Source organism: Thalassophryne amazonica, chromosome 6, assembly GCF_902500255.1.
Source record: "Thalassophryne amazonica chromosome 6, fThaAma1.1, whole genome shotgun sequence".
Lineage (NCBI taxonomy): Eukaryota > Metazoa > Chordata > Actinopteri > Batrachoidiformes > Batrachoididae > Thalassophryne > Thalassophryne amazonica.
In genome coordinates, this window is record NC_047108.1 from 20950887 (window position 1) to 20966257 (window position 15371).

The 15371-nt window shown below is 42.5% G+C and overlaps 1 protein-coding gene across 1 annotated transcript in view; it reads left to right on the top strand.

Moving 5' to 3' along the window:
• Positions 1-15371, top strand: part of itpr3 (inositol 1,4,5-trisphosphate receptor, type 3) — a 230263-nt gene that overhangs the window by 160499 nt on the left and 54393 nt on the right. Inside the window, exon 32 of the mRNA XM_034171879.1 lies at positions 5111-5236. Within this exon, the coding sequence (XP_034027770.1) occupies positions 5111-5236 (126 nt within the window). The remainder of the gene's footprint in view (positions 1-5110; positions 5237-15371) is intronic.

Genomic DNA, 15371 nt, shown 5'->3' on the forward strand with positions numbered 1-15371 from the left:
GAAGACATTAGGTTAAACATATCTCAGCATGCGTTAACCCATTCACTGCACCCTGCTATTGAGGTGGACGCCATCACTGTGGTATTACCTAGATTTACAGAATTTGATAGTATCTCACTAGGCGTGCTGACAAAACTTGTAAAGTCTACAAAAAGCACAAACATGGCTTATTTGATCCCATACCAAGAAAACTGTTTAAACCCTCTGGGGTCGATGGTGGAATACAAGTTTTATTTAATGATACACAACTTTTTAATGATATTAGAAAGAAACATACTTTTTTTGCAGAAAAGTACACTCCACAGACTTTTGAAGCAGCCATTCTTGTAGTCCTCATAGAAGCTGTCTGATGATGTGCGCAATGTGAGTGTCCAATCAGGAATTGGTTCACCATCACATGGTTTTCTAATATCCACTCGTAGAGCAGAGCAATCTCACGTGGTGCACCAAAGAGTGTCAGTAGAAAAGATGGGTTACTAGTTGTCCCATGTTGTTGAAATAAGTCTCTCTCGCTCCAATGCCTAAAGCACCGTTACGCATATGAATGGAATTGATCAGAGTAAGAGGGCCTCATATAATCTCACGTGGTGCAGCAAAGAGTGTGAGTAGAAGGGATGCTTCACTACTTGGCCTGTGAATGTTATTGAATAAGCCTATGGCAAGCTCTCTTGCTCCAACAATTGATGCATAAAGCTCTGTTTACGGATATGAATGGAAGGAGGGGGAGGGGTGTGAGAAGACGTTTTCAGTGCAGGAACACATTCCGAGAAGAAAAGTCAACTCCATGGAAGTGCAAGTTTGTGATGTGGCCCTTTGTGTAATAGCAGACAGAAATTGCTTTGAGATGTGGCATGAAGACCAACAAAAGGCATAGACCATTTTGTATATATTGTTCCCTCATATGTGCTCAAATCATTTCGGATCATGTTTATGCTGCCTTCAGAATATTTAATTTGTGGTCAGATGGCGCTCAGACTACTGTCGGATAGCTGACCCATCTCAATGGTGCCTGGAGGGTTTTGAACATGTGCATCACACTCGGGGCCACCAGCCAATTTTGACTAACTATGTGGACTCTCGCAGATGGCTGTCAGAGTGTTTTGGAACTGAAACCCCACACTTTTTGGATGTGCACCGATTCGTCATTCTGACACCATTCTGCGTGATTCTGGCTATGTATGACCAGGGTATTAGAATGGCCCAAGCAGAGGGTCACCCCTTTGAGTCTGGTCTGCTTGAGGTTTCTTCCTCAAATCATCAGAGGGAGGTTTTCCTTACCACTGTCGCCTGTGTTCTTGCTCTAGGGGTTGGTAAGGTTCGCGCTTACTTATGTGTTGCGCCTGAGGCAGCTTTGTTGTGATTTGGCGCTATATAAATGTAATGAATTGAAATTAAATTAAATTAACATAAAGCAGTCTTCTGCAGTGGTGGGCACAGTTCCGATAATTTGATAACAGATAATTATCGAAGATAATGTTTTCATTATCGGATTATCTTTTTAGATAACTTTAAAAGCCATTATCAGACTAATTATCTTCCGAGAAATTTTTGTGAGCTAACTTTTAGACCACTAACATAGTAAACAAAGCTGAACAGCGGCAAACATTTTTAAAATTTAAAATCATTGAACACCTACCTGTTAAAAGTTTCCTAACAGATGTATAGTTCCACCCTCTGCAAACAGAATAGAGCTGCTTCCAGGAGAAACTGCTCCATCCTCTGCAGGCAAAGGAGAACTGGTCACAAAAAAAAAAAATCATTTCCTTTAACACCATACTGATACACGGGCAATATCACCCAAGTCATCCAGAGGCATACATTTTTAACTTATTGTTCAAATTTTAACCAAACTAATTTTGGACAAGTTATTTAAAATTAGTCATGTCTGAAGTTTTATAAAGTGAAACTATCAGATATATGTTTTAGCTTTAAAGTAATGTGCTAATTTTTAATTTTTAGTGAGCACATGCTGTGCCCAACAGTGTATTATGGTTAGGATAGGGTAATCTCAGGACGTTCACGACAGGACAAATGCATTTCAGACACTCTGTTCAGGCTCCACAGACAACAGCATTAAACTCTAGTGCCTAAAACTCTTGTGAATATATTCTCTGGGTTTATAGACGTTATTGTATTTGCATCTGTTAAATTCTACGCATCTTAAATGTAGCAGACACAGATCATCTGGAATTTTGTTTTGGCAAGTTTTCAAGGCCTCTGCTGCTATCTACTGGCCAGTAGTGTTCATGGCAGCTCATGGCAGTATTCGTCCTGAAGCTGAGCAGACACTGTATGATATTTTTAATCACTGTACTCGGTTTCAGTTCAAACTGTACCACAGAGGCGCACGGTGTAAAAGTTCAGAGCACCCGATTTATGTTCTCACACACATTGTACGTTCAAAATCCACACGTCGAACTCGTGTTTCCAAAAGCAAAACATAGGCTTTTTTTTTCAAACTTAATTTACAAAAATTCTCAATGGGAGACATCAAAGTTTAAAAACAAAACAACAAAAAAACATTACAAGACAGCTCTGTGGTGTTTGCACATGCACAGTGCGAGTGGTTGGACGCTTGTAGCTCTTCAGCAGCAGGATACCCTCACGACGGCCGACCAGAATCATATCAGACGGGTTTGATTTTCATTCGACCATACGATCGGCGATCAGGAGGTGGTTGTGAGATGTTAAATGCAGCTTGTTACTCCATGCACACTACACGATGCAGGACACGCGATTAACCTGAAACTCGGTCCAAAAAATTCTCGCACAAATGAAAAATCATCTGAAAAAGGGCCAAAACTCAGTGTAAACAGTGTAAAGCCAACATTTATGTGTCAATATTGAATGCACATTTTACAACATCATAAAACGTGCGCACATCATAAAACTAATAATAAAAATAATAAAACTAATAAAATGAGCTCACATTCTCTCCACATGCAAAACATTTTGCGATGACACTTCCAGGCTCCGTAAAAATGCATGTTTTTACAAATAAAAAATGGAATATTTTACAAAAGCACATTTATCTGTAAACACCAACACACGACACACGTCACATTAACGTGTTGGTTTACATAATGAATGACTGAACCAATCAGTGTTTAGCAGAGGCACTTCTACCTAGAATCCTTTGCGATCTGTCTGTGTTTGTTACAAAACCTCAGAATTAGTGCATTATTCAACATTAAAAGATATATGTTATATTTTAACTTTGTACAAATGACAGAATTGACATTAATGGAGTTATTCTATCAGTATTCACACCAAACCATAAGTCAGCATGACTTTATTTTCAAAAACCTCCACCTGACCGGAGCGTTGTGATTCAAGATTCAAAGAAATTTATTGTCATATGCACAGTACAGAAGAACATCTTCCCTGCACAATGAAATGTGGCTACTGCATTTAACCCAATCCTATTTGCCAGTAGGAGCAGAAGTCGCCATTAGGCGCCCGGGGACCAGCTCCAGATGTACATCTCTGCCTTGGTCAACAGCAGGGCTGAGCAAACCAACACCGACCCATAACAAACAACACACACACAACACATAGGCCGGCCCGGTACATAAAACATATATATGAAAGCAAAACACGAGGGAAAAGGAGAAGAAAAAAAACCCTCATAGCTGCTGCATTACACAGCGGCAATGAGGAAAAAAAATCCCCATCAGCACAGAAAAACAATAATCACAGAAACAAAAACAAGGACACAGGACGACAACCGAGATTTGAAAGGACCAGTTTATCAGAACACTCCGGAGGCAGCCTGTTCAGCGCCGTCAACGGCCTTGTCCGACAATCCTGGAGGGGGGAGGGAGCAGCCCTGCGCAGTCTGAGCAGTCCTGGACAGTTCTAACACAGTTAACATCAGAGCTGGAGAAGCTGAGGGGAGGGGGGAAGACCAGGGAGTGAGGCTTAAGTGTTGATCTTCTGAGGAGGTTTTTATCACAGCGACCTTGAAGTGCAGCTGTATTTGGGGAAGCCAAATGAATAGCCAGATTAGCAGACGCCTGAAAGATTCCACAGTTCTGAGAACAGAGTGGCTCTCAATGCATCTGAATGTAGAATGTGGTCTTCACAGACGGTCATAGCGGGTTTCCAGGGCTGCAATCTTGCTCGAGATGTTTTCCAACGCGCGGTTAATCCCCGCCGACTGCACAGCCACTGCCTTCCCAATCAAATCAATCATATAGGGCAGCCTGGAAGGACCAATCAAAGCTGCTTCCACTTTCTTGATTTTCCGGTAAACCAGCAGAGTGCCCGCACCACACATCAGAAAGCCGGTCACCACCAAGCCGAATATGTACACATCTTCGACGTCCTCCACAGAAAGCATGTAAAGGCACATGACCTGCCATCTCCTCCACGAGTCCATCACGTAACCCATCACATGCATCCCGGCAGGACAGGTCGGGTCCTCCGCTCCCGAATGTCTTGTAGAAAAAATAGTATCAATTGCGTTCAGAGACCACTTTAACAGATCCATTTTTGTCATTTCCAGAAGAGCAAAGCTGCAGCCTCACAGACAACACACCACAGAAGCAGGAAAGATAAGGAGGGCGGGAGAAGAGAAAAGTGCGTCCGTCTCGGTCGAGTGCAAGCTGGCAAAAAAACAAACAAAATTGATGATTGATGTGATTGGTAGAGAGCTGGCTTTGTGGCTGCTCTCAGGGTGCTTCTGTGCATGAAGCCATGTAGTAAACAAGAGCTTCCAGCAGGGAGCAAGATGTTCAAACATAGAAGTGTGGGCTCATTGTTTGGGTCTGTTGTCGCTTTTGATGCTTCCAAAAGTGATCGTGGTGTTAAAACTCATTCAGCTTGTTAGTAGTTGCAAATGTACCAGAGACAATACTGGAATTTATCGGTTATCTGTAACGTCCGATACATTTTTGGGTGGTTTATCGGTTTATCTTTATCAAAGATAACTTTTCAGTTATCTGCTTATCTGTTACCAAAGTTAATTTTTTGGTTATCTGTACCCACCACTGGTCTTCTGTATCCAGAAAGTACAGCTGATGTAGTCTCACATATTTGAATTTGAGCTGTCTTTAACGTCTCCATTTGTTGGACTGATTTTATTCCCTTCTTTCTTTTGTTTCTTCAGGTAAAAGTTGCGTATGTGAATTTTGTGAACCACTGCTATGTGGACACTGAGGTGGAGATGAAGGAAATCTACACATCAAACCACATCTGGAAGCTATTTGAAGATTTTACTGTGGACATGGCCCGGGTAAGACACCAGAAGCAGCAGAACCAGTTCAGTCACAGTGTTCTGGATCAACAGGTAATCACAAACATGTCAGTTCTGTTTCCAAGCGTAAGACGAATGTCTCAGGCTGTTAAGTTAAGGAAGCAGAGATTCATATCAAGTCTTAAATTAAAGACGCCACCTGTAAAAGTGCTCCTGGCTGCTGGCATAAGGCTCCGCCTCTTTCTTGGAATAGGAAGGTGAACAGTGAGCATCCTGGTGACGTTTCTGATCTCTCACTTAGCTTGGACTCGATCCGTTACCCTGTTGTTTTAGGAGGATTCACTCGAAGTCTCCTAGGCTGTTGTCTGCTGAGTGCCACTGTTTTATCTGACCAGACTTCAAGATCAGATGGTTTTGTGGGAGTTTGTAGCAACTCTACCTGGAGGACTTGCAGACATGGACACAGCTGGCACTCTGAATGCACTGTGGGAGTTCTTCTACAATCCCACCTTGAAAGTTGCTCAGAATTGTTTGTGATTCACCAGTGTCTCACTGTTCATATGAGGATCCATTTCACATCTGAGGACATTATATCATCCAGAGGAGTCGCGGTGCATGGGTTGATGAAAAGTCTAGGCTGGACAGGAAGCTGAGAAAGTTGGCTGTGATGGTCCTGAGGATCGACAAGGCGACATTTCTTAGAGGAATCTGTGATCAGGTAACCCACCATCTGTGGTCTAGTGACCCTCGACCTGCCTACAGAGGAATCAAAGTACTTTTTTCTTCCAAAGCTACACCTCGTCCCATTGCATGGCCGACATCTTTTCAGTTCCAACACACATCTCTGCCATGCTGTCAAGTTGGGTTGCCTGGCTTAAGAAGTTTCAACAGGCCGATCCGCCGCAGTAGGATGTTAGCCATCTCCAGAGCCACCGTTCTTGTGGCTGATTCCCCAATCAAATGTGAACTACTGAATTTCAGTGAGATCACAGGCAGTGAAACAGAAGATGGCTTTGAAGCTGAGCTCCTTCAGGTGATGAAGGTGCTGTTCTCTTCTGTGCTGTACAGATGAAAAAATTGGACCCAAAATGCAGACAGCCATATACTGACAAAGTGAAATAAGCTGTTTTATTTAACAAACAAGAAGAGTCAGTGTCCAAAAGCTAGGAATGTGTCCAAACAGTCCGAAGTATATCAGATGTGAGTGGAGAGTCAGTGGGTCTGAAAGCTCAGCATGGGCAGAACAAGTGGCAAGGTTGGGTGTAGCCAGCACAAGAGGTAAGTCAAGAACTAGGAATGAACCGGTGTTTTACACAGCAGGTGATTGATAGGAGGTGCAACAGGCAAGTAGGCCAGCCACACCCAGCCTAACACACCTGTCACACCTGCTTCAGTCACATACAGAGTAAATATAAAGTCTTACATGTTTGTTTCAGTTCGATTCATCATCGCAGTCTGACGTAAACTATCCACATAAAGCCTCCTGATTTTGGAAAATGACGTCTGAAAATACTTTAATTCCTTGTCATGGAGAAACAAGTCCCTCTGTGTTTTTCTGCTTCGGGTGTGCGTCTCAGCCACCACTTTGCACCACAGCACCTTATTCATTAACGTCTCAGTGTTTATCACAGGCATCAGTCGATTCAGTCTGCACACGATGAAAATAAATTTTATGATCGACAAAAAAAAAAAAGTTAAAATTACTCTGTTTTGCCTCCATGTGGAGCGGAGACACCATGCAACACCGTACACATGATGGATAGTGTGCTTGTCAATATTTACGTGTTCCACCTGCCACACAAAAGGGTTCTGCCTTTGATGGAAAGGCTAACCATGCCAGACTTAACTGTTCTGACACGTATCACACCATGCAGTACCAACCCGAGCCATTCGGTGGAAACTGGACTGTCAGCACATGCTGGTTAAAGTGTCACCGTGTGACAGGTGTATACTTTATTAGACATACGCTAGCATTTTTCTTACGGTCAGCATACGCAGTGATGAAGGTGTGACAGGGCCTTAAGGCTCACAAGACAAACAGAAAAAGGCAAAATCCTAACATGGGACATGGACATCACCCCTAAGGACAAGGACAAAAGGACATTTTGTTCCATTCAGAAATGAAAGATTGATTACATGCTTGAAACAACTCCAGATGTGTCAGGAATGTGCCAAATCAGCCATCAGCTTTGGCTACACTACCGATCACAAAATAAAACAAAGCACAACAAAGAAAGAAGAGTCCGGTGGTCACAATCACCGACTGTCCAGACAATCAAGTGGTAAAGATCATGCACCCATGAAGTGGAACACAGTTGGTTTCAATGAAGTCAGCTGACAGTTGTGTTCCTTAGAACATCTCCAAAAGGTCCATATAATCCACCGGAGCCCTCTGTATGCCCACAGCAGGGTCTGGATCACTGCGGTCCAGCTGATCACCACAGCTGGAGCCAGCCCAGTTCCATGACTTTGACCCACTTTCACACATGTAAAACTAGAGTAACTAGTGTAAAACTAAAGTGACAGTAGGCTGCCCTTGGCTGACAGTCAGCTTGCCCCCCTGCCCCTTAAGGGAGTTATATGAATGTCATAAAAGATGACGAGATCACTTTTGGACATTTCAGCATTGTCACATTTTATTCCATGAAGTCAGTGTTCTACGACCCAAATCAGAAAAGGCTCATTGCAGACAGAATGAACCAAAAAATTTTTCATGTTTTTTTTTTTGTCTTTTCTCCATTATTTTTATTGGCTTTTGTTTGTTATTACATTACAAAAGAAATTGAAATGAACAATTGGGCCACAGAAACTCAGCAGTGTGAAACTTAATTTCCATGGCTTTGCTCAGAAAAATCTGTTTGTGCAGCCCAGCGTGTGTGTCAGGAAAAGGAAGACAGGACACACGGCCATTGTGATCCTTTGGAAGAACTCCAATAAAGAATTAAATAAAAGAATGAATTTCAATTTAGCAATTTATTTCATTTATATAGCGCCAAATCACAACAAAGTTGCCTCAAGGCGCTTCACACAAGTAAGGTCTACCATTACCAACCCCCAGAGCAAGAACACAGGTGACAGTGAGAAGGAAAAAACTCCCTCTGATGATTTGAGGAAGAAACCTCAAGCAGACCAGACTTAAAGGGGTGACCCTCTGCTTGGGCCTACCAACACATTTTACAATACAGGAAATTATACAGGAAATTTTGGGAGATTTTTGGAGTTCATCCTGGTGCACAAGGCGGGAGGCTTGCAGAAGAAAATGCCCACCACAGCCGCACCTCAAACAGAGAGAAAAGAACAGAATCAGGCATCAGAAAGACAACAAATACAGTATAATTTGTCAGCATTAAGCAACAAGAAAAGCAGAAGAAATACTAAGGTGATTGCCAGCCACTAGCCCTAAGCTTCACTAAAACACCCAGACTTCAGGTGAATTTGAGGCTGTGGCCCACTCCTTTTCCTAATAAAATGAATTTAAGAGTAAAAAACATAGTAACATACTCTGCCAGTATGCTAGCCATACGGGAAAATAAGTGAGTCTTAAGTCTGGACTTGAAGCCAGAGTGCTGACATTGTCTGTTCTGCATGGTGTGCACAAGGGTGTGCGTGACCAGGAGCATTAAACTTAAATGTGGTTTGTGCAGATCGCCCAGCAGGATGTGTCCAGCTCGCTCACGCATGTGGGCATGAGGTGGGTGCCAGCCAGCTGCAGAGCGGTCCAGCTGGAGGTGACTGGAGTGTTCAGCGCTGATCCTCCCCAATCATATAAAAGGAGAAGTGTGTGTCATCCCCTCACAAGTTGTTTCACATGTTGCTCATGTTCTGAGTGGGAGAGACGGCGTGGTGAGGGGTACGAGGTGCCCACCTGATGATTTGGCGAGGGGGTTTAACATGGGCGCCACCGTGCAACTGAGGTGAGGGGACAGTGAACGGCTGGGAACCTTGTGCCAAACTGCATGAATTTCCTCGTCAGAGGCTGTGCAATCCGAGCCTTAGTCTTTCAGACAGAGACATTCTGAAGTCCCTTTGTCCTGTTTGATAGAGGGGGCATCTGTACTCATCCAGCATGGAGCAGTAACTCTCCTGGGTCGAGTCCAAGCACAGGGACAGATATTTGATGACTGCTTTCCAAAATTTCTGAATCTGTAGACACTCTCAGAAACAGAGAAGGTTCCTTTTTTATTTGGACATTTAGTGCAGGTTTCTGGAATGTTGCCAGACACAAGCACACCACAGGGACGGGGCTTTCTCTGTCATTGCTTCTAAACTGTGGAACAGTTTGCCTCTGGGTGTTATGGAGGCACCCTCATTGTTCATTTTTAAAGTTTGTTTAAAAACATATCTTTCTTCCTTGGCTTTTGACACCAACAAGGCTAAGTTCGATAATTTTTTTTAAATTGCATTTTAGTGGTTCATTTTATTTTTATTTTATTGTGTTTTAATTTGTAATTATGTTTGTCGTGTGCCACCCCTTGTGTCAGCGCTGGCTGTTTTAAGGTGCTTTATAAATAACGTTGGTACGGTATGGTCCACTCTTGTACACTCTGCACACTCATGACTGTGTCCCTGTTACTCCACAAACACCATCATCAGGTTTGCAAATGACACGATGGTGATCGGACTCATGTCGGGATGAGTATTCCCACTATGCTTCCTTGACTTCATCTACCAGGGGGTTTATTGGAATTATTTTGTTGAGTTTGGGAGTAATTTTAACACATAAGTATTTAATCATTATTTGTTGTAAATGGAGTGTTTATAGTGGGATTTTATTCTCTTTCTCATTAAGGCACATTAATACTGATCTGAATGATCAGTTTTATATCTGGAAAATTCTCCAAAGTCTTATTGTTCTTGTCAAACAGGGAATACTATTTCTTAAATCTGTCAGGAAAGTTATGATATCATCTGCAAATAAAGAAATTTGATGATTTCTTCCTCCTGATGTTCCTGTATGTGTTCCAAATATGGTCAAAGCCTCTCTTGTTAATGTGAAGAGTAGTGGACAGACAGCCCTGTCTGGTTGATCACTGTAGACTAAAGTGTTTTGAAATGTTGTGATTGGTTCGAATTTGTGCAGTAGGATTTGTATACAATAGTCAACTCCATTGGAGGAATGATTTACCTAATCGCTGGACACACATCTGTTGTTTGCATTGCTGTGTCTTTTGTATTGTCTTTCTCACATAATATATTTAGAGCCCGTCCGATATGATGATAACCCTGTCTTTGTTTTTACCTTGTTGATCCTCAATTATCAACTTGCGTATTTGTCTTGTCTCTCGGTCATCTGTCTTTGCCTCAAGGAAAGTGATTTGCTTAATGGCGGATTCCAACGCTGGCTTGATTTTTGCGATTGCTTCTTCTATCTTGTCAATGCAAACTGCAGATTCAGTGATATGAGCTCAATTGGTCATACCTTCTTGTTTTATCTCCGTCACTTTACTTTCCAGTGCAGTCGGAGCATTTATCATTCCAGCCAGTCACTCACATCCGCAAGTAAAAATTTCACACTGTTTCACAGCCAAAAGCTTTGACATACAAGTGTGGTGTCATAATTAAAGGATGTTGACAGTTGGTAAGGGTTTTTTTTTTATTTTTTTTTAAGTAACACACGGTTTCAGAGCTTCTCCACTAATCTGCCATCTTGGTCACGTGACTCCAGTTCAATCTTTCAAGTTTTTTTCTCGTCAACTTTATTTCATTTGATCATAGTCATCCATTTCTTCATTTCAGCCCTGAAACACTTTTCAGAAACAGTTGGGCATTTCCCACTTTGTAAGGATTCCTTTATTTCTCTCAACACTTCAAAGTTGTTTTGACGTTGACGACACCAAGCGATGACGTGTTTCAGGTCTTATTTTGTTCCATTTTTCCTGCAAACACATCTTAAGTTGTCCAACAGGACGGGGTCATTGTTGCATTTTTTTGTTTCAAAATTTTCCGCACATTCTCTACTGGAGACAGGTCAGGACTTCAGTCCAGTACCTGTACCCTCTTATTCTCCGGCCACGTCTTTCAAATGTGTGGAGAATATGATTTTTCATTGTCTTATCAAAAAATTCACGGATGTCCTTGGAAAAGATATCTTGTTGGCAGCATACAACCCCAATTCCAATGAAGATGGGACATTGTGAAAAATGTAAATAAAAACGGAATACAATGATTTGCAAATCCTCTTGTATCAGTCCTCATGTATTCAATTGAATACACCACAAAGACAAGATATTTAATGTTCAATCTGATATACTTTGTTGTTTTTGTGCAAATATTTGCTCATTTTGAAATAGCTGTCTGCAACACATTTCAGAAAAGTTGGGATGGGACAACAAAAGACTGAGAAAGTTAATGAATGCTCATAGAACACCTAATTGGAAAAAGGTGAGTGTCATGACTGGGTATAAAAGGAGCATCCCCAAAAGGCTCAGCCGTACACAAGAAAAGATGAAGCGGCGATCACCACTTTGTGAACAGCCCCGTGAAAAAATAGTCCAACAGTTTAAGAAGAATGTTTCTCAACATTCAATTGCAAGGAATTTAGGGATTCCATCATCTACAGTCCATAACATAATCAGAAGATTTAGAGAATCTGGAGAACTTTCTACACGTAAGCTGCAATGCCAAAAACCAACACTGAATGCCCAAAAATCCTCTTCAACCTATATTCAGTTGAATACACCACAAAGACAGGATATTTAATGTTCAAACTGATAAACTTTATTGATGTGTTACATCACCTTTCCTTCTAACAACACTCACTAAGTGTTTGGGAACTGAGGACACTAATTTTTGAAGCTTTGTAGGTGGAATTCTGTCCCATTCTCGTTTGATGTACGACTTCAGTTGTTCAACAGTCCGGGGTCTCCGTTGTCATATTTTGTACTTCATAATGTGCCACACATTTTTAATGGGCAATAGGTCTGGACTGCAGGCAGGCCAGTCTAGTACCTGCACTCTTACTACAAAGCCACGGTGTTGTAACACGTGCAGAATGTGGCTTGGCATTGTCTTGCTGAAATGAGCAGGGACGTCCCTGAAAAAGACGTTGCTTGGATGGCAGCATGTGTTGCTCCAAAACCTGGATGTACCTTTCAGAATTGTTGGTGCCATCACAGATGTGTAAGTTGCCCATGCCACAGGCACTAACACACCCCCATACCATCACAGATGCTGGCTTTTGAACTTTGTGCTGGTAACAGTCTGGATGTTCTTTTTCCTTTTTTGTCCAGAGGACACAATGTCCATGATTTCCAAAAACTGTTTAAAATGTGGACTCATTAGATCACAGCACAGTTTTCCACTTTGCGTCTGTCCATTTCAAATGAGCTCCATTTCAAATGGCTACATTTCTGGATGTTGTTGATGTATGACTTTCGCTTTGCATGGTTGAGTTTTAACTTGCACTTGTAGATGTAGTGACGAACTGTGTTAACTGACAGTGGTTTTCTGAAGTGTTCCTGAGCCCACACGGTAAGATCCTTTACACAATAGTAAGTCCCTTCAGCTGCTCCCTTGTTTGCACTCGGGGTCGGTTTTTAATGCATTGCCACCTGAGAGATCGAAGGTCACAGGCATTCAATGTTGGCTTTTGGCCTTGCTGCCTACATGTAGAAAGTTCTCCAGATTCTCTGAATCTTCTGATTATATTATGGACTGTAGTTGATGGAATCCCTAAATTCCTTGCAATTGAACATTGAGAAACATTGTTCTTAAACGGCCGGACTATTTTTTCATGCATTACACTGCATCACTGGCAAAGAAGGCCCAGCAGCGTCTCTACTTCCTGCGCAAACTCAAGCGGGCAAGTGCTCCCCCAACCATCATGTGCACTTTCTACCATGGCACCATTGAGAGCATCCTCTCCAGCTGCATCACTGTGTGGGGCGGAAGCTGCACTGACTACAACAGGAAAGCCCTGCAGCGCATAGTGAATGCAGCTGGAAGGATCATTCGTGCCTCACTCCCCTCTGTGCAAGACATATACACCACCCACCTCACCCGCAAAGCAACCACAATTGTGGGCAGTGCAAGCCATCCCGCACACAACCTGTTTAGCACTCTGCCCTCCAGGAAAAGGTACAGGAGCCTCCTGTCCCGCACCACCAGACTCACAAAGAGCTTCATCCACCAGGCTGTAAGATTATTGAACTCTCTCCCCCCAGCTCCACCCAGGCTTTCAAGAAGCTAATATATATATATATATATATATATATATATATATATATATATATATATACACACACGAGGTCTGTCCGTAAAGTATAGGTCCTTTTTATTTTTTTCAAAAACTATATGGATTTCATTCATATGTTTTTACGTCAGACATGCTTGAACCCTCGTGCGCATGCGTGAGTTTTTCCACGCCTGTCGGTGACGTCATTCGCCTGTGAGCACTCCTTGTGGGAGGAGTCGTCCAGCCCCTCGTCGGAATTCCTTTGTCTGAGAAGTTGCTGAGAGACTGGCGCTTTGTTTGATCAAAGTTTTTTCTAAACCTGTGAGACACATCGAAGTGGACATGGTTCGAAAAATTAAGCTGGTTTTCAGTGAAAATTTTAACAGCTGATGAGAGATTTTGAGGTGATTCTGTCGCTTTAAGGACTTCCCACGGTGCGAGACGTCGTGCAGCGCTCTCAGGCAGCGTCATCAGCCTGTTTCAAGCTTAAAACCTCCACATTTCAGGCTCTGTTGATCCAGGACGTCGTGAGAGAACAGAGAAGTTTCAGAAGAAGTCGGTTTCAGCATTTTATCCGGATATTCCACTGTTAAAGGAGATTTTTTTTTAATGAAAGACGTGCGGGCGGATTGCAGCGTCGGCTCGCAGCCGCCGCGACGCTCCGTCACAGGAAAAACACCTCTGCTGGAAGCCTTAAGGACAAGTTGGAACATCTCCAGCTGATAAACAATTTCTCATATACTCACTCCACTGAAAGCCATCAAAAGCCAACTGGATTTTAACAAATGGTTATCAACACGGAGGTGTTTTTCCTGTGCCGCCGCGTCGGCTGCGTCCCGATGCGCGGACCCGTCCGCACGTCTTTCATTAAAAAAATCTCCTTTAACAGTGGAATATCCGGATAAAATGCTGAAACCGACTTCTTCTGAAACGTCTCTGTTCTCTCACGACGTCCTGGATCAATAGAGCCTGAAATGTGGAGGTTTCAAGCTTGAAACAGGCTGATGACGGCGCCTGAGAGCGCTGCGCGACGTCTCGCACCGTGAAAAGTCCTTAAAGCGACAGAATCACCTCAAAATCTCTCATCAGCTGTTAAAATTTTCACTGAAAACCAGCTTAATTTTTCGAACCATGTCCACTTCGATGTGTCTCACAGGTTTAGAAAAAATTTTGATCAAACAAAGCACCAGTCTCTCAGCAACTTCTCAGACAAAGGAATTCCGACGAGGGGCTGGACGACTCCTCCCACAAGGAGTGCTCACAGGCGAATGACGTCACCGACAGGCGTGGAAAAACTCACGCATGCGCACGAGGGTTCAAGCATGTCTGACGTAAAAACATATGAATGAAATCCATATAGTTTTTGAAAAAAATAAAAAGGACCTATACTTTACGGACAGCCCTCGTGTGTGTATATATATATATATATATATATATATATATATATATACTGCGGTTTTGCAAGTTCTCCCACTTAGAAATCATGGAGGGGTCTGAAATTTTCATCTTAGGTGCATGTCCACTGTGAGAGACATAATCTAAAACAAAAAATCCGGAAATCAGAATGTATGATTTTTTTTTTTTAATAATTTATTTGTATGTTACTGCTGCAAATAAGTATTTGAACACCTACCAACCAGCAAGAATTCTGGCTCTCACAGACCTGTTAATTTGTCTTTAAGAAGCCCTCTTATTCTGCACTCTTTACCTTTATTAATTGCACCTGTTTGAACTTGTTACCTGTATAAAAGACACCTGTTCACACACTCAATCAATCACACTCCAACCAGTGTCCACCATACCCAAGAACAAAGAGCTGTCTAAGGACACCAAGGACAAAACTGTAGACCTGCACAAGGCTGGGATGGACTACAGGACAACAGGCAAGCAGCTTGGTAGAAGACAACAGCTGTTATGATTATTTATCAGAAAGTGGAAGAAACACAAGATGACTGCCAATCTCCCTCGGTCTGGGATTCCATGCAAGATCTCACTTTGTGG